The 18157-nt window shown below is 33.9% G+C and overlaps 1 protein-coding gene across 17 annotated transcripts in view; it reads left to right on the top strand.

Moving 5' to 3' along the window:
• Nucleotides 1–13443, top strand: part of LOC114268873 (uncharacterized) — a 152350-nt gene extending 138907 nt beyond the window's left edge. The window contains exons 1-7 of one of the 17 annotated variants that reach the window (XR_014342864.1): nt 8552–8788; nt 9415–9628; nt 9922–9965; nt 10212–10304; nt 10585–10635; nt 11071–11270; nt 13121–13443. Coding sequence is in view for 3 of the 17 variants with exons in the window: in XM_082892784.1 (XP_082748910.1) it covers nt 9433–9628; nt 10585–10635; nt 11071–11171 (348 nt within the window). In the remaining 14 variants the exon portion in view is untranslated. Of the gene's footprint in view, nt 1–8546; nt 8789–9414; nt 10117–10211; nt 10305–10584; nt 10636–11070; nt 11558–13120 lie in introns of those variants that run through there. The other 16 variants (XR_014342863.1, XR_014342869.1, XR_014342868.1 and 13 more) reach the window with 16 other exon arrangements.
• The last annotated feature ends 4714 nt before the right edge of the window (nt 13444–18157 follow it).

Here is an 18157-nt window from a genome sequence, read left to right as displayed (position 1 = left end):
ATCGTCGATGAAGATGAAGATCTATGTACCCAGAGTCACCGTTGTCGCGATCTCAAGGCAAAACCCACAATCGCGATCTGAACCAGAATCGCTGTCGTACTGCCGTCATCTCTCTCTCTCTCACCAGTTCCCATCTCTGTTGTGCTGCTGTCGATCTGAACCAGCGACGACGGTGGCTAGGGTTGCAGACCACCGGTGGCGTACGGATGGTTCATGAAGGAAGAGAAGAAAAAAACAATAATAAAAATTAAATAAATTAAACAAAAATAATAATTAAAAACAAAATAATAAAAATAATAATTAAAAAAATAAAAATTAAATAACAAAAACAATAATAATAATTAATTGTAATGAATTAATAAATTAAACAAAATTAAATAAATTGCACAATTTATTTCACAATTTAAATAAATTGCACAATTTTATTTCAATTAATATTGATATAAATTTATTTCAATTAAATAACTTCTTTGGTATTGTAATAATAATATAAAAAAAACAATTGTTCTAATTAATATTTTTTAAATTAATGAAATACAATTGTTCTATTAATAAAAACAATTTATAATCCCACAACAAATAATGAAAATAATGAAACACTAATTAAATAATTGTTCTATTAATGGAATATAATCCCACAGCAATTGTTCTATTAATTGTTCTAACAATTGTTCTAAAGAAAATAAAAAATAAAAGAAAGAAGAAAAAGAAAAAAAAAATTAAGAGAAGAAAAGAAAAAAATAGAAAAAGAAATAGGAACAAAAAAATTAATTGTTAATATTAATTGATACTAATTAATAATTTTAGTATTAAATGTATCAATTTTTATATTAATTGATACTAATTAATAGTAATTATATTAACTTTTATTAATGAAATAATTTTTTTTAAATTAAAACTTAAAAAAATGACAAAATTATCATTTTTATATCATATAAGAGCAAAAAGGACAATTATACAGTGAAAAACTATTTTACAACTTATCAACCAAACACTACATTGCTGCTTAAATTCATAATCCCATAGCTGAACCAAAGAGGTTAACAGTTTATGTGCACAGCTGTAAGTCATAATCTGTTAAGTTATAATCTATAATCACTTTCTCATAACTTTACCAAACAGTCACATTTCGGTGAGAGTTTTTTTCGAGTCTTTTTTATAATCCGAATCGTTCATTTAGAATTTATTGAGTACATTATTTATGCAAAAAAATAAATTGATTGGACATCAGTAACTCTGTAACAAGAGCACATTTGTTTCTTAAAAAATAAGCGGTTAACATGATGTTGATAATTAGGCATTAATCCGATTACGAGAGAAATGAGCAACCTTCACTAAAATAGGCATATCTCTTTGAAAACTTAGAATTTAGATGTAAGGCTATCTCCATTGGAAATTATACTTCTGGGACTTTAATTTAGACTCAAGAATGACCTAAAATCGAGTCCGGATGACGGAGATATACCCGTTTGAAGTCGGGTCTGGAAGCAGATTTTTGTGGCCGGAAACCCACTGTTTGTGGCCAGCCACCCACTTGTGTAAACCGCAAATATTTTTGGCCAACTGTCCCCCAAAAGCTCCAATTGTTCCTATATAGATATTTGCGACCTAAGAGACTGCTTTTCTATATATACTTGACATTCCCTCATGTTTTGAGGTTACAAAAATTCTTTAAGGACCAAAACTTGAAATTCTCTCTCTGTCTCTATCTTGCAACACACACCCCTTACCCAAATACTTCCTAAACCAATATTGGAACTCTCCTTGCTGAGATTATTGAGTCCAAATTTCAGCCATTGAGAGTGAGAACTTGTGGGTTTGTTAACAAAAGAGTTGCCTTGCTTCAAGAGGTATAATTTTGAGCATCTTTGCACTATTTCTCTCCTATATTTTCTTGCTATTTTTGAACTATTTTTACACTATTTTTATGGGCTGAAGCTTGTGGTTTAAGACTATTAAAGGTAAAGGGGTTAATCACCATTCTTTGAACCTTGTCTCCTAAGCCTTTACACTTGTATTTCCTATCTCTTCCTCAACTCTTTTTAAGCTTTTTACCACTGATTTTTAGAGGTTTTCAGAGGCTAACATGCAGTTTTGATGTTTCAAAAATAGAGGGGTTAGCCTCCCCTCCTTGTGCCTGTTTACTAGCTTAAATTCCTCAATATTGTAACTAACTTTTTCAAGCTTTTCCATGTGAATTTCATCACAGTTTTAGCTTAATTTAGGGCTATTTTTATTTGTTAGTTTCATTTATGCTTTGTATAGCATGCTTGTAGTGTAATGGTCCTCATAGGTTTAATGTTTTAGGCATTAGACACCAACCTATTTGAGTTGATAGTATTTATTTCAACCTTTCCATACTTGTGTTCACCTTTAAGCACCTCTGTAACCTCCCGCATTTCTTGATTTTTCATTTGTTTTGAGAGTTGTTTCAATCGATGGATTGTTTAAGCTTGAGATTGAGGTCGTTGTGCTTAATGGTTTAATATTTTCGGAGGTTCATTACCAATAGCATGACATCTTTCTCATGCCTAAAACAACCCTTCGTTTGACATTTCTTTCCATTACAGAACTTAATCTTCATTTTTGGACTAAATGGATTAAGGAATAGAAGGTAATTAAAATGAAGTAATAAAACTTGGACTAAAATGGAACAAGATACTAAGGTAATTTGGTGTTCAATCGGATGTTAATTGAACACATGAAAACTTAAGTCATTCCATACTTGTTAGTGATGAAATGGTTCAAGTTTCCAAGGTCAACCACTTCCTTTGATCAATCCATGATAGAGATGAGGTTTTGTTGGTCTTTCCTTACCATTTGTTGAAATTGTGTCCCTTGATTCATAAGTCATCATGCAATGAAATTACGTCGATTGATGATTTGCAAATAGAGTATACCCCTCCTTTGACCTGTTTGCTGATAATGAGAGGCAGGGTGGACAAACATCCCCTGAGAATACTCTAGTTTGTGCTCTGTTTGTCCTCTGTTGCTGTACGAAAGAACCAACATCAGTGGTCGGTAGGCCACTTTTACTGGACCACAACCCATTATTAATGGCCCGCCGGCTACTACTTCTGGGTTGCTAGCCACTTTTTCTAGCCAGGCAGTGTCGTTTTTCTAGCAGAGCAGAGCAGAGGCTAAGGTGAAAACACAGTGCAATTTTCCAACTGTGCAACAGAGGCATTTTGGTAACAAAACGGAGAGCATTATCGGGTAGAAATCTACATCCATGCATGAGTCGTCCCTCGATTCTCAGGTTCCGTGAAGTGATGTTGTAATATTAGTGTTGTAATATAACGGACTTGTAATTAATTAGTTAGAATAGTTAGTTAAATTTGTTGTTGTATTAATTAGTTAATTTTTATTTCATTTGGGTTTGTAATAGTTAGTTAATTAGGTAATTAATTAGCTAGATTATTCATTTGGACTCTCTTGTGCGAGGGCCAAATTGTAATAATGTGTATGTCGTTTAACCTTACGTCTTTCTCCCTTTTATTTACTTGCTTATGATGGATAGTGTAGAACATCATGTTTCTTTTAGCATATTCCATGATTTACATCCATTTGTCGTACATGCATTGAGGCTCGGTTCATCATTCTAACAAAGCATTGTAGTTTGCATGCTTCATTGAATACGTGTTTAAACCACATGCTATCAAGTTGTTTCAAATGGCATAATTAGTAGCCAAGTCTATTAGTTGCATCATTGTATCTGTTGCATTAATCATATTGCATTAGTTAGGGGCATGCATGTTTTCTAACCCTTTTGATTCTTTTGGCTTGCCTTGAAGTACGAGGTGAGCATTTTTATGCTTTAGCATATTGTATGAGTGTGATTGTTGCCATGTCTAGCATGCTTACCGTGAGGCTAAGTGCTTAAGTGCTATATTTGCTTGAATGCCTGTGGATGAAGGCTAATTACTTGAATTGCAATAATTTGAGTAATGTACATATGTGATCACTTTTTCAAGTGGTACATATTCGAAACAATTTTCAAAAAACAAACATGAATCGAAGTGTTCCAACTTTTGCAAATTAGTCTATACTTGTGTGCAACACATACTAATGTTAGCTTAATAACTGAAACAAGAGCATGTAATGTAAATAAGAATCACATCATGATTACTAGAGGCCGATCTTTGATCAGGCGAGTGGGGGTGCTCAATTCATGACCTTCCCCTCTCGTACCTAAGTTCCCGAGCCAAGACACTTTGGTGATGACGGACACGTGGCCTTTGGCACGAGTCATGGGTTTCCTAAATTTTCCAAAATATTTAGGTGGCGACTCTATAATCTGGCAAAACAGTCCATTTTTGGCATTTTGATTCAAAATTTATTTTTCAAAAAATTTGCCGAATTTGGACTCTTTTGTGTTTATTTATTTCACATTGCACTTGTGAGATCAGATTCAGAACCACGAGAGTCCGAACTGTAGGGCTATCGTATCCGAAAGGAGCACGAAAAGTCGAGCTACAGCCTTATATTGAGTTTTGGCTGCTAAAACCATTTAGTTGCCTAATAGAAAATAAAAAATTATTTTTTATCTTTGGCAACCAAATGTTTGGTCGCCAAAAACTTATTTTCAGCGACAAAATTTTTTTAGTCGCCGTATATTAAGTTTTGGCTACTAAAACCATTTAGTCGCTGAATGGAAAATAATTTTTTTTTTCTCTGGCGACCAAAAGTTTGGGTTTGGGCGCCAAAAACTTATTTTCAATGATAAAAAGAAATTTTAGTCGTCAAAAAACTAAAATATTTGGAGGGAGATATATCAAATTTTTTAGGGATTTACAAAATTAATTAGCGACTAAAAATTTTCAGTCGCTAATGGCGTAATATATATATAAATATATATTTGGTTTCCAAACCACAAACCAGCGCCTCTATCTCTCTCTCTCTCCCCCTCTGCCTCTCCCTCTTCGCTGCTTCTCTCATTTAGATCGAGGCTTGATTCTAAGTTCAAGGAGAGTAACCAGAAGGGTCCATTGTGGGATAAAGTCTCTAGGTACACTTTTACCCTATCTTCAGCTCTCTCTCTCTCTCTCTGGGTTCAAGTCATCTCATGAGGTTGAAGTTGAACACTACTAAACTATCAATTTTTTACATTTGATTGTCAGTCCTTGTCCTCTCAAACTCACAAAACAAGAGAACTGAATTTAGGTATTTGAACATGTTCCTTGATTCTGCTGAACACATTTATGCACAACTATATATATTTGTCTTTATACTTATGTATATAGAACAGAGACCTCTACTCAATTGTCCATATATACTTATTCAAATCGAAAATCTAGACCCTATTTTGTGATTTTGAAAATAGGGTAATCACTGGCCTACTACCACACCACTGTTAGCCACCGTTGTTCTTGCCAGGTATTTCCTCTTTCCTTTATGTTTCAATTTGAAAACTTTTACTTCTTATCAATATTTTTTTCTTCTCTTATTAGACCCATTTTGCATGTGTGTCTGCTTTTTTGTTTTATTTAATCAATTGTGATTTTTTTATATGATTTTACATTAATATTCGTGGGCATTTTTTATTGATGGGTTTGTTTGGATTGAATGCTTTTAACAACAATATTAATGAGCTTTAAGGTAAATTTTTTTGAGAATGGAAGTCTCTTAATGAATGTAGCGATTAGGATTGAACTGTTGTTAACAATAGCGCATAAACTTTTGTAGATAATGTGCTTGTCAAATTGCCAACAAGAGTGTTCTTTGTCAAGTAGGGCGTACAGAGCTGGTTTTAATAGGCAGTATTCTTGCATTCAATCTCACAGTTATAATCTAATGCTGCATGACACATCTTAATTTCAAGAGAGATCAGTACATAGAGTGTCCAAACAATATACAATACTTAATTTAAGATTAAAGAATATTAATTCTAATTGTGGATATGCTTTTAAGGTATTGATAACGATTTTCAAGTATCTGAGGAGTTTTGGTATCAATATGGGTAAACACGGATATAGTGATTCCCTTACAGAATTATCTGTGGTTCATAAGCTTCCATCATTGCTAAATGCATGTAAGAAAAGCTTATGATGGTTTTTTTAAGGTATGAATTGCTTATTGAAACCTCTTATTTCCTTGACTTTTTTTTTTAAATGAATTTCTTGATAAATTATCTTGTCAAGAAGTTGCTTGATTCATTAATTCTTTAATGATTTCTAGTTTCAATCACCAAACAGGAGCTGAAGATGTGCACTTTGCCTCTATATCTTCTCATCTTGCACCTGAAGATGATGCTAAAGACAACCACGAAAGTGATGAGTATGAAAGTACAGATGATAGTGAAGACAACCACAAAAGAGATGAGTATTAAAATATTGGTGACTGTGGACAATTATCTCAAAATTCTTAATCAAGAAAGGGTGCTTCTAATGGTGGTAACTTGGAGTGTTCTTCTTCTGGGGATGATCCCACAGTTTTGGAAATGATTATTGTCAAAGATGTCAAAAGTGGGGCTAAGGTTAGTGTTGGGTATACCTCCTTATTGGAGTATGGGACCCAATTGATTTATTAAAATATTTAGTTTGGTTTGGTGTTGGTTATAATATATTTTAATATATTATACCTAACTTTTGAAGGGCCAATGGGTGTTTTATAATCAGTTTGGTAATAGCTAGGGTTTTGATAAAAAAAAACTCTAAATTCAACAATATATAAATATTATCTTTGTTTTTTTCCCGGAGGGGAGTGACAACAGCAAATTCTTTTCAGTGAGAGTGCTTGGTGTATAACTCAATTTGGTGGGTTTCAATTGGTGTTGATTGTTGCTATGTATTTGACTTGGTCAAATTCAAGAATTTGTCCCTTCGTTGCTGCTCTGCTTTGAAGCGTCTGGTTCGGTGTTTGGTGTTGATTTGGATATATTATTTTGGGTCTTCTACAACTCTGTTTCGAAGATAATTTATTCGTCTATTTGGTGAGGTCTTTCTTCTTGTTTATTTGTGATTATTTGGAATTCACCTAAGGGTGGTTTGTGAGACCATTTGTATCTCGTTTGTAATCGTTTAGAAACTCTTTGGTTGATAGTGGAATCAGATTTCGATCTCGTGGACGAACCTCACATTGAGAGAACTACGTAAAATTCTTGTGTTGTTATTGATTTATTTTTTCTGCATTAGTTTTTATTCCCATTGCTCGATTTACTTGTGGGAAATCATATATTTTCCCTAACAACTAGTATCAGAGCTTACGATTTATTTGAGTTTATTTATTTGTGTAAATTAATGGAGGGGAATGTGGGTCGTATGTCTAGCTTCAATTGAAGTAATTGAGTAACTTGAAAAACTAAAATGGTGGACCTATTAGTTTGTAAAGATTTGTATGGGCCTATTGAGGGTGACAATGGCAAACCTAAGGGTATGCAAGATGATACATGGAAGAGGTTTAATTGCAAAGCCGTTGGTGTTATCCGTAATGGATTAATGATAGTGTGTTTCATCATGTTGCTACTGAAACTTCAGCACATAATTTATGAAAAAAATTAGAAGGCCTTTATAATAGGAAGTCAGCCACAAATAAAGTTTTTCTGTTTCGTAAGTTGGTTAATTTAAAATATAAAGAGGGTAGCCCTATTCCAGAACATTTGAATGAAATAAAGAGTATTGTTAACCAACTTGCTTTTATGAAAATTATTTTTGATGATGAGTTGCAGGCTTTGCTGCTACTTAGTTTTTTGTCCGAAAGTTGGGAGACTTTGGTTGTGACAGTTAGTAATTCGGCACCCGATGGAGTTGTCATAATGAGCCAAGTCACTAGTAGCTTGTTGAATGAAGAAACTAGAAGAAAATCAACGGGTTCCTCTTATTCAGAAGCATTTGTTGTGAGAGGCTGAAGCAAAACAAGGGGGTGGAGTAAGACTCCTCATGGTCGTGATCAAAGCTGTGAAAAATCAAGAGATGGTTCTTTTTCAAAAGAAAGACATTGAGTGCTATTACTGCCATGAAAAAGGTTACATGAAGCGGGAATGTCGAATGCTCAAGTACAAGGAGAAAAGGCGTGACAAAAGTGTGGATAAGAAGCAAGAAGACACAGCCACAGCCACTACAAGAAAACAGAGTTTTTACGGCTTCACATCAACAACATACAGTAAATGCAAACTGTGGTTTCTCACTTTACGACTTGCTTTTTTTGCATGTCGTAAATAATTTCTCAACCATGACGTGCGCATTGCATAGTTCATGAATGCTAATAACTACGATTTTTTTACGGCTTACAACATTAGTCGTAAATAATAAAATTTTCTATGACGTGCATATGAGATGTCGTTAATACATTAACTATACACGACACGCGTACACTAACTGTTAAAAATATTGAACATTTCACGACGCACAAAAAGCCGGTCGTTAAAAATTATACTTTCCACGATGCACAAAAAGTCAGTCGTTTAAAATATTGTACTTTCCCCGACATGTAATTGTTGCTGTGAAAGGTACGACAAAAAAAAAAGTAATGCCAAAATAAAAAATTTGAGGGCCAAACACTAAAAAATTAAAAAAAAAAATTAAAATTAAAAGCCCTAACTCTTCGGCCCCCAACATCAATCTAAAAAAAAAAAAAAACCAACCTCTAGCTTTCGTTCCATATACTAGTATCTCTACACTGCCTCTCTCTTCATCCCTTTACTCTCTAATCCTCTGTCTCTTCTCTACTCCACAACTTTCCACTATTGCCATTGCGCCACCGTGACCACTAGTGAGCCACCTGCATCATCTTCACCTACGTACTTCTGCTACCTGGGCTGCTACTTTTGCCAAAGTTGAAACCCCATCAGGTATCTTACAATCTTCATCTCCCCCCCCCCCTCTCTCTCTCTCTCTCTCTCAAACAATCTGCCTCTCAATTTCAATCTCTTTCCGTCTATCTTACCCAATTTCAAAACCCTAACATCGTCTAGCTTATTCTAATGATGGGTCAGATTCCACCATTTTGAAGCTTCTTTTTTTTTTACCTCAACAACTGTGAATTTGTTGAAATGACAGTTCTTTGCTTGTAATGTTGTCTCTAGAGAGTGCTCTGCTGTATGGAAGTGTTCAATTAGGGTTTGTTTGGTGTAACTGTCGTTGTCGGGATGACTATCTGAGAAATCTAGGGTTCGTGAAAGTTGTTTGATTGATGTGTAGATATGGTTGTTATGGCTTCGCATTTCAAGTGGCACTGGAATTTCAATTATTATGATGATTTTTGATGTTGCTGAGTGAGTTTCAAGCCAATTTAAATGCAAGATAGATTTTTTATGGAAACGGAAGTGAAGTTGATTGAATTTGATTGAGTTTGAGTTCATTTTGACTCTCATATTTATATCAATTGGGACTTGAGTTTGGTTCTGGTTATCGATTAGGAGGGTTTAGTGAGGTTTTTCATTTCGATTTTATAGAAGCTTGAAGTGTTATTGTGCAGTGAAATAGGAAGGTGGAGATGCCTCATTCTCCAGTGATGAGGTGTTCCCCTGTGAGGGAGATCCGAGGGGATAATCACAGAAGAGGGCGCAGTCTCGAGGGCGGGATACTCCTTAGGGAGAAAAATGACGATCTTGCTCTGTTCAATGAGCTGGAGACCAGAGAAAGAGACAGTTTCTTACTTCCATCAAATGATGATTTTGAAGATACATTCAGTAAGTTTCCATTCTATTGAAATTGGGTTTTGTGGGTTTCTTCTATTAGTAAGTATGGAATTTAGAGTTTTGTTGTTTCCTCTGGTTTAGGGGCTAGGGTTCAGTGTTAAAAGCCTAGTCTTTTAAATTTGAGGTTATAGTTTCGTTCATGAGGTTAGCTACTTTGTGCAAATATTTTAGGTTTGTACCCAATTTACCCACCCAATGGGGCTAAGATGGGTGTATTTTGTTGTGCTTATTTCCTATGGCTTTTGATTTGCTTTAAACAACCATGAAATTGAGATACTTATCAGATTACAAGCTTGGAATGAATCACAAAACAAGAAAGGAAGACAAGGTTCAATATCACTTCTCTCCTCATATTATGTATATATATTTATTTCTTCATAAACATATCTTTATAGCAATTTTATTAATTTCTTTATGCTTATTGCATTGGTGGTGCTGGGTTTGTGGAATCCTAATGAAATGATGCAGTCTATCTTGGTATGTTCCAATTAATATAGTTCATTTATTTCTTAATTATTTCTAGGAATATGGTCACTCAGTGGCTCTTATTTTATTTTTGGTGTTGGTAATTCAGGTGCCTATGATGATGAAGAAGCTGCTGCTTATGCTTATTTATGATTTGGCTGCATTGAAATATTGGGGTCCATAAACCATTCTCAACTTTCCGGTGATTAATATTCATTGCCTTTAGAGAGTTTTTTTGATTTTATTTTTTGGCCTATAATTTCTTCACCTATTCTATTAAGATTAACAAATTAAGTGATAAGCATTAATAAATATAGTTACCAACTTACCAAAAACAACTGATAGAAATGGAGGGTATATCTAGAGATGAATTTATTGGATCACTGAGAAGGTAAACTTCATTACTAATTAAAAGCTATAGGAAAGAAAAGTAATAAACTATATATTTTGAATTAAGGTAAATTTTTGTGTTGATCCTGCAGGAAAAGCAGTGCTTTTTCTCGAGGAGTGTCAAAATATAGAGGAGTTGCAAGGTAACAAAAAGAATTGCATATTATTTGTTAATTACTTGTTTATTTGTCTATCATTGAAAAAACAGTTCTTTGATAATTTTCCTTTTTTTTTTTTTGCGTGTGTGTGTGTGGTCGTTATCAACAGAAAGCTAAACCTATTTTTTTCCAATAATACTATAAGTCTCCTAATCAAATGCATGATATGATTCAACACACAACTTGTTTCTTTTTAATATTTCTTCAAATTTTATGAACACAAATTTTAATTATTGACTTTGAGATGTAAGTAAAGGATTGATTGTCGATTTAATGTTAATTTATTTATAATTTAAATTTTGGCATTTTTGCCACTATTATAATCCATATATAGCTCAAGTTGCCTATTTTCTTATCACAAATTCAAGATGGCAAATGTGTTGTTCTTTTTACTTATTGTATTTTTATGTCAATAAGCAGACATCATCATAATGGAAGATGGGAAGCAAGGATTGGCATACTTTTTGGCAACAAATACCTCTATCATGGGACATATGATAATTCCTATTATTATTATTTGATGATGATGATAAATGATGATGAAACTCCTTCACCTTCCAAAAACCCTGAACAACTTTGGACCTTCGAAAAACTTTAATGAACTTCGACCCTTTCTGGCGGTAATGACTTTGGCTCTTGGGCAAGGCCTTTATCTTTCTCTTTTACAAATGGCTACATGTCAAAGACCAACAGGTGCCATGTGTTGAATGAATTATTAATGTGATTTATATCTAAGGTACAAACACAAATGCATTGACAATTTTATATTTAAATTTTGAGCATTGCTACTCAAGAAAAAAAATTAGATTCATTTTTTAAGTTTAATGATGTGGCAATTAATTAGGATATTAAATGTTACACTTTATCTCATATTTTCTCTAATTATTAACCAATTATATTACTTATAGATAATTGGGTTTGGCCTTTTGGTGATACAAAACATTATTCGCATCCAATGCTTGTTATATGCCTTCAAGAAAATTGCACTATCATTCCTTTTATTCTCTCTCTCTCTCTCTCTCTCTCTCTTAACTTTTTTAAGAAGCAATTTTATCTATCAAGCAACTTTAATAAATGATAAATGACTAATATCAGTTTTTCGAGTTCTCTCGTTTATTTTTTTCTTTTGACATGCATGACTAATATCAGTTTGGCTTGACTTTTTAAGTGGAATGGTTAATATAATTTATTCTTGGCTAACTTATGCACACGCCTTTTGAATGCTTTTTTTTTTTCTTTTTTTTGTTCATGTAAGAACACTTGCATGATAGTTTCTTTGCTTCGGTTTCAGTTGTCTAAGAGTTCAGACATCAACTTCACCTTCTTCCCTACATGCCAATAAAAAGGAAAAAAATTATGAAACCAAACAATTGATTTTGTATAAAGTGTCTTTTCTTTCACTGAAGGATTAAAATTTTTCTATGAAATGAGCGTGGTATTTTACTTTTGTCTTGCTGCTTATGTCAGAATTCTAAGGACTGGTAACAAATAACAGTTGATGAATTTAATGTGATTACAAAAAAGGCTAGTGTTCAAGGTTTTCTCTAACAATTATCATCACATGGGTATTTAAGGTTTTCTCTGACAACTATCATCACATGGAATGGTTAACTTGAAACTAAAATGAATATGACACTGAAATTTGATTTGAGCTCAATTTCATATTTTATAAAAGTGCCCCCATTCTTTAGTAATAGCTTGTGATTGAATTAGTTACTAGTGAAAAATTAGAGAAGAAGAAAAAGATTAGCTTATGGATTATTTCTGTAGTTCCTTATCTTATGTATTTGTTACTAAGTATTTAGGTAGAATTATATTACATTGTCCCAAAAAGTGCCTAAAGCTACTAAAACTTACCTAAATTTCTTCTATAATGGATTGAAAGTTTCTTTTTAAACTTGTAAACAATATAGACTCTAATTTGACTTGGACTTTTTATTTTGAAACTTACAATGGTAATGGATAAAACCTATACAAACCTAAACCTCATACATAGAGATCCTTTAACATAATCATGCAAGTCCCAAGTAGGTGTTGCGTTGAAGTAGATTAATTCCACCTCTTTCTCTTTTTAAATTTAATTTTTCTCTTGAGTTTTTTCTAGCCTGGATTTAGTAGTATATTATATTTTCCTTGTACAAACGTAATGGTTTGTTTGAAGATTCTTACTCATTTCCCTCTAGAAACATTGCAGCAAAAGAGGTAACTTCATTAGAGGTAACTTTATTTGAGGTATGAAAAAAAAAAAGATTTTTCTTTGTGTGGATATACGTTGAGACTATTGAGATCTTGAATTTTTGCTAATTTTTCGTTATGACATTACTTTTATGGGGCCATTGAATTATCTTGTTAATTTTGGAAATATTTTGTTGATGTTTTAAAATTTCTCGATCATTTCTTAATACCTCAAGAAATATTTTTGCCCTTGAGTCGATTTTTGTACTTATGTGAAGTTTCCTTTGTCATGCAGACAAGAAATGCAACAGGGTTAGTTACTCCAACTATCGTCGCGGGTTTAGGTGACATACATTGGGCACCTTCGTCCCTATGATAGGAGCAAGTAGATTTGCTACTGATGCTGCTGCAACTGCTATAGGAACTGTTGTTAGTAGTTTTAGATAATCTCTTAATAGTTGTCGATATGTTTAGAAAGTTAGATATGCATAGTTTTGGATGGTTTAAACTTTTTGTACAATTTAAAAACTTAAGGATATAGTTTTCGAGTGTTTGGAATGTATAGACAATTGTTAAATGTTAATAATTTATGGATATAGTTTCTTTTGATGTTTTAAACAATATTTGATGGTTGATTGATATTTTGTGATGCTTGTTTGTAATATTTGTTAGATTGTACAAAATTGGTTAAATACAACTTACTGAATTTTAAAATAAAAATAAAAAACTGCATATTCTACAGTAGGCATAATAAGTCGTTGTATTACATATTTTACGACTCGCAATCAGCATTGTTATTTGTCTCACCAATTAACGACGTGCAAAAGTAGTCATAGAAAAAGTAACAACGATGCACAAAATTCGCAGTTAAATAGTTTTTAACGGCGTATTATAGCATGTCGTAGAATGAGTAACAACGACACACAAAAATTGTTGTTAAATAGTTTTTAACGGCGTACGAAGCATGTCGTTGAAAATAAATGACTTTCCATGACTGATCATAATATGACGCGCGCTGCACGTCGTAGAAGAGTTTTTACGGCATTCATTGCGCGTCGTAAAAATCCTTTTTTTGTTGTAATGAACGGCGGTTACTACCGATGATATCATGGTCGTTTGTGAAAATGATTGTATCAATTTTGTGGGCCAAGAGAGCAATTAGATAATTGATTCTAGTGCTTCTTTTTATGTGACTTCTCGAGTTGATTTCTTCACTACCTACACCAAAGGAGATTATGGTTCTGTTTGAATGGGTAATGAAGGTTTGTCCAAGATTATTGGTATGGGTGATGTTTGCTTGGAAACAAATTTTGGCTGTAAGTTGTTGCTTAAAGATGTGAGGCATGTTCCCGACATTCGCCTCAATTTGATCTCTACCAAGAAGCTAGATGATGAAGGTTACAACAACAAATTTGGTGATGGACTATGGAAGCTCATAAATGGTTCTTTGGTGGTGGCTAAGTGTAAGAAGACTCATACACTTTATTCGATGCGAAGAAAAAATTGTAAAGGTGTTGTCAATGCAGTTGAAGATGATACTTCTACTGAATTGTAGCACAAGCAGCTTGGGCACATGAGTGAAAAAGGGCTACAAGTTTTGGTCAAGAAAGAGCTTCCACCTTATTTGAAAGGTACATATCTTAAAACTTGTGTTCATTGTTTAGTGTGTAAACAACATAGAATTTTTTTTCATAAAAATGTTGCTTTTAGAAAAGAAAATGTTTTGGAGTTGATTCATTCGGATGTTTGTGGTCCTTTAAAAGTTAGAACACATAGTGGTGCACTTTATTTTGTTACTTTCATTGATGATTATTCAAGGAAAGTTTGGGCTTTTATACTAAAAACTAAAGATCAAGTTCTAGATGTATTTAAGCATTTTCAAGCCATGGTTGAAAGAGAAACATGACAGAAATTAAAGTGCATCCGATCAGACAATGATGGTGAATACATTGGACCATTTGATGAGTATTGTTGCAGCCAAGGTATTCGGCACCAAAAGACAGTTCAGAAGACTCCTCAACAAAATCGTGTTGCCGAAAGGATGAACTGCACCATTGTGGAAAGAACAAGGTGTTTGCTTTCACAAGCTAAATTACCAAGATCTTTTTGGGGTGAGGCAATGAAGATAGCGGTTGACTTGATCAATTTGTTTCCTTCCTATCCTTTGAATGGTGATATTCCTAAAAGAGTTTGGACCGACAAAGATGTGTCTTATGAGCACTTGAGAGTGTTTGGTTGCCAAGTTTTTGTTCACATTCCAGAGCATGAGAGGTCCAAGCTTGATAGTAAGTCAAGTAAATGTATTTTTCTTGGCTATGGACATGATGAATTCAGGTATAGATTATGGGATTCGGTCGACAAGAAAGTCATTCAAAGCCATGATGTTGTGTTTCTTGAAGACCAAACAATTGAAAACTTTGGCAAAGGTGATCAACCGAAACCAAAAACTAGTGATCTCATTGTCATTGATCCATCTCTTTCATCTTCAGTTGATGATGAAAATGAGGGAGATGTGCAGCCACCTATTAAAGATGTGGAGGATGATACTAATCCTATTGAGCCAGAAATTGAGGAAGAGCATCCAACTTAAGAACCGCCACCACAACTTGAGTTGAGGAAATCTACAAAAGACCGGCAACCGTCGAGAAAGTATCCTCCCAATGAATTTGTGTTGATTTCCGATCAAGGGGAGCTTGAGAGCTACCAAGAAGCAATTGAGTATGCAAAGAAAAAGATTGGAAAAAGGCCATGGAAGAGTAGATGAATTTCTTACTTAAAAATCACATTTATGATTTAGTGAAGTTGCCTAAGGGGAGGAAAATTTTGAAAAATAAGTGGGTTTTCAAATTGAAGAATGATAGCAAGAATCTAAGGTACAAAGTACGTCTTGTTGTGAAAGGCTTTGGGCAAAAGTAAGGTATTGACTTTGATGAGATTTTCTCGCCGGTTGTGAAGATGTCTTCTATTCGAGTTGTACTTGGCATAGCCGCAAGTATGAATCTTGAAGTTGAATAATTTGATGTGAAGACCACATTTCTTCATGGTGACCTTGAAGAAGAAATTTACATGGAGCAACCAGAGGGTTTTGTAGAGAAAGGAAAAGAGAAATTTGTCTGCAAATTGAAGAAAAGTTTGCATGACCTCAAGAAAGCCCCACGGCAATGGTACAAAAAATTTGACTCTTTCATCATGAATAATGATTTTTCTAAAACCACTTCGGATCATTGTGTGCTTGTGAAAAATTTCCCGGATGGCAAATTTATATTCTTTTGCTTTATGTTTATGAAATGTTAATTGTCGGTCAAGATTCTACCATGATTAACAGGTTGAAATTGGAGTTGAGCAAGTCTTTTGTTTTGAAAGATTTGGGACCAGCAAAGCAAATACTAGGTATGAAAATTATTCGTGATTGCAAAGACGGATTGATTTGGTTGTCTCAAGAAAGCTACATTGAGAAAGTTCTTGAGAGGTTCAACATGGATAAGGCAAAGCCAGTTGGTTGTCCACTTGCGGGTCACTTCAAGCTTAGTTCGTATCAATATCCTACAAGTGAGAAAGACAAGGAAGAGATGCAGAAAATTCCTTATGCTTCAGTGGTTGGTTCTTTGATATACGCCATGGTTTGTACAAGGCCAGATATTGCTCACGCCGTTAGTGTGGTGAGTCGTTTTCTCTCTAATCCAGGTCAAGAACATTTGGCATCGGTTAAATGGATTCTAAGGTATCTTCAAGGGATTTCGAAGGTGTGTTTGTGTTTTGGGGATGGTAAGCCGGTGCTTGATGGGTTCACGGATTCTTACATGGCCGGAGATGTTGATTCTAGAAAATCTACTTCGGGGTATTTGATAACATTTATAGGGAGAGCTGTGCCATGTCAATCTAAATTACAAAAATGTGTTGCTCTCTCAACTACCGAAGCTGAATTTATTGCCATTACGGAAGCTTGCAAAGAAGAGTTATGGTTGAAGAAATTTTTGCAAGAGTTGAGTTTGAAGCAAGAGAGGTATGTGTTTTATTATGATAGTCAAAGTGCTATTCATTTGAGTAAAATTTCACTTTTCATTCGAGATTGAAACACATTGATGTGAGATACCATTGGATTCGTGATGTGTTAAACTCAAAATTGTTGCAACTCGAAAAGGTTCACACGGATGATAATATTTCGGATATGTTGACTAAGACTTTGTCGAGAGACAAACATTTGAAGTGTCGAACTTTGGCAGGTATGGTTGATGTCTTCACCTAAGTCGGTAGGGGGAGAATTGTTGGGTATACCTCCTTATTGGAGTATGGGACCCAATTGGTTTATTAGAATATTTAGTTTGGTCTAGTGTTGGTTATAATATATTTTTAATATATTATACCTAACTTATGGAGGCTCAATGGGTATTTTATAATCAATTTGGTAACAGCTAGAGTTTTGATAAAAAAAAAATCCTAAATTCAACAATACATATATAAATATTATCTTTGTTTTTTTCCCGGAGGGGAGGGGCATCAGCAAATTCTTTTCGATGAGAGTGCTTGGTGTATAACTCAATTTGGTGGGTTTCAATTGGTGTTGATTGTTGCCATGTATTTGACTTGGTCAAATTCAAGAATTTGTGCCTTCGTTGTTGCTCTGCTTTGAAGTGTCTAGTTCGGTGTTCGGTATTGATTTGGGTGTATTATTTTGGGTCTTCTATAACTTTGTTTCGAATATAATTTATTCGTCTATTTGGTGAGGTCTTTTCTCTTGTTTATTTGTGATTGTTTGGAATTCACTTAAGGGTGGTTTGTGAGACCATTTGTATCTCGTTTGTAATCATTTGGAAACTCTTTGGTTGATAGTGGAATCGGATTTTGATCCCATGGACGTACCTCACATTGAGGGAACCACGTAAAATTCTTGTGTCGTTATTGATTTAATTTTTTCGCATTAGTTTTTATTTTCATTGCTTGATTTACTTGTGAGAAATCATATATTTTCCCTAACAGTTAGCACCTTTTCTTTTTTTTCGCAGACCCCTTTTCTTAGATTTTGAAATAAATTTCTCGAAACCATTATTTAAATATGCGCAAAATGTGTTATCTATATTCACAAATTGAAGTCTGTTAATTGGTTTTTAGCAAAAGGAGGCTGATATTGTTAAATATTGACATTCTGTGGTTGGTTAATCTTCCCTACTTCTCTGAAGGTTTTGTAAATAGGAAAGGGCCTCCTTTGTTCTTACCCTTTTTTGAATGAAATATTGTTTCTTGGTTTTTTTTAATCAATCAATTAAAATGCCCTCAATGTCGTTGTTAGATATACTGATATAGGAAAAATAATATTAATAACCCAACACATTGT

The sequence above is a fragment of the Camellia sinensis genome, chromosome 10 (genome assembly GCF_055761805.1).
Source record: "Camellia sinensis isolate YWXY chromosome 10, ASM5576180v1, whole genome shotgun sequence".
NCBI classification, from domain to species: domain Eukaryota; kingdom Viridiplantae; phylum Streptophyta; class Magnoliopsida; order Ericales; family Theaceae; genus Camellia; species Camellia sinensis.
Note: the sequence above shows the minus strand (reverse complement) of the source record. Positions and strands in the feature narration are given on the sequence as shown.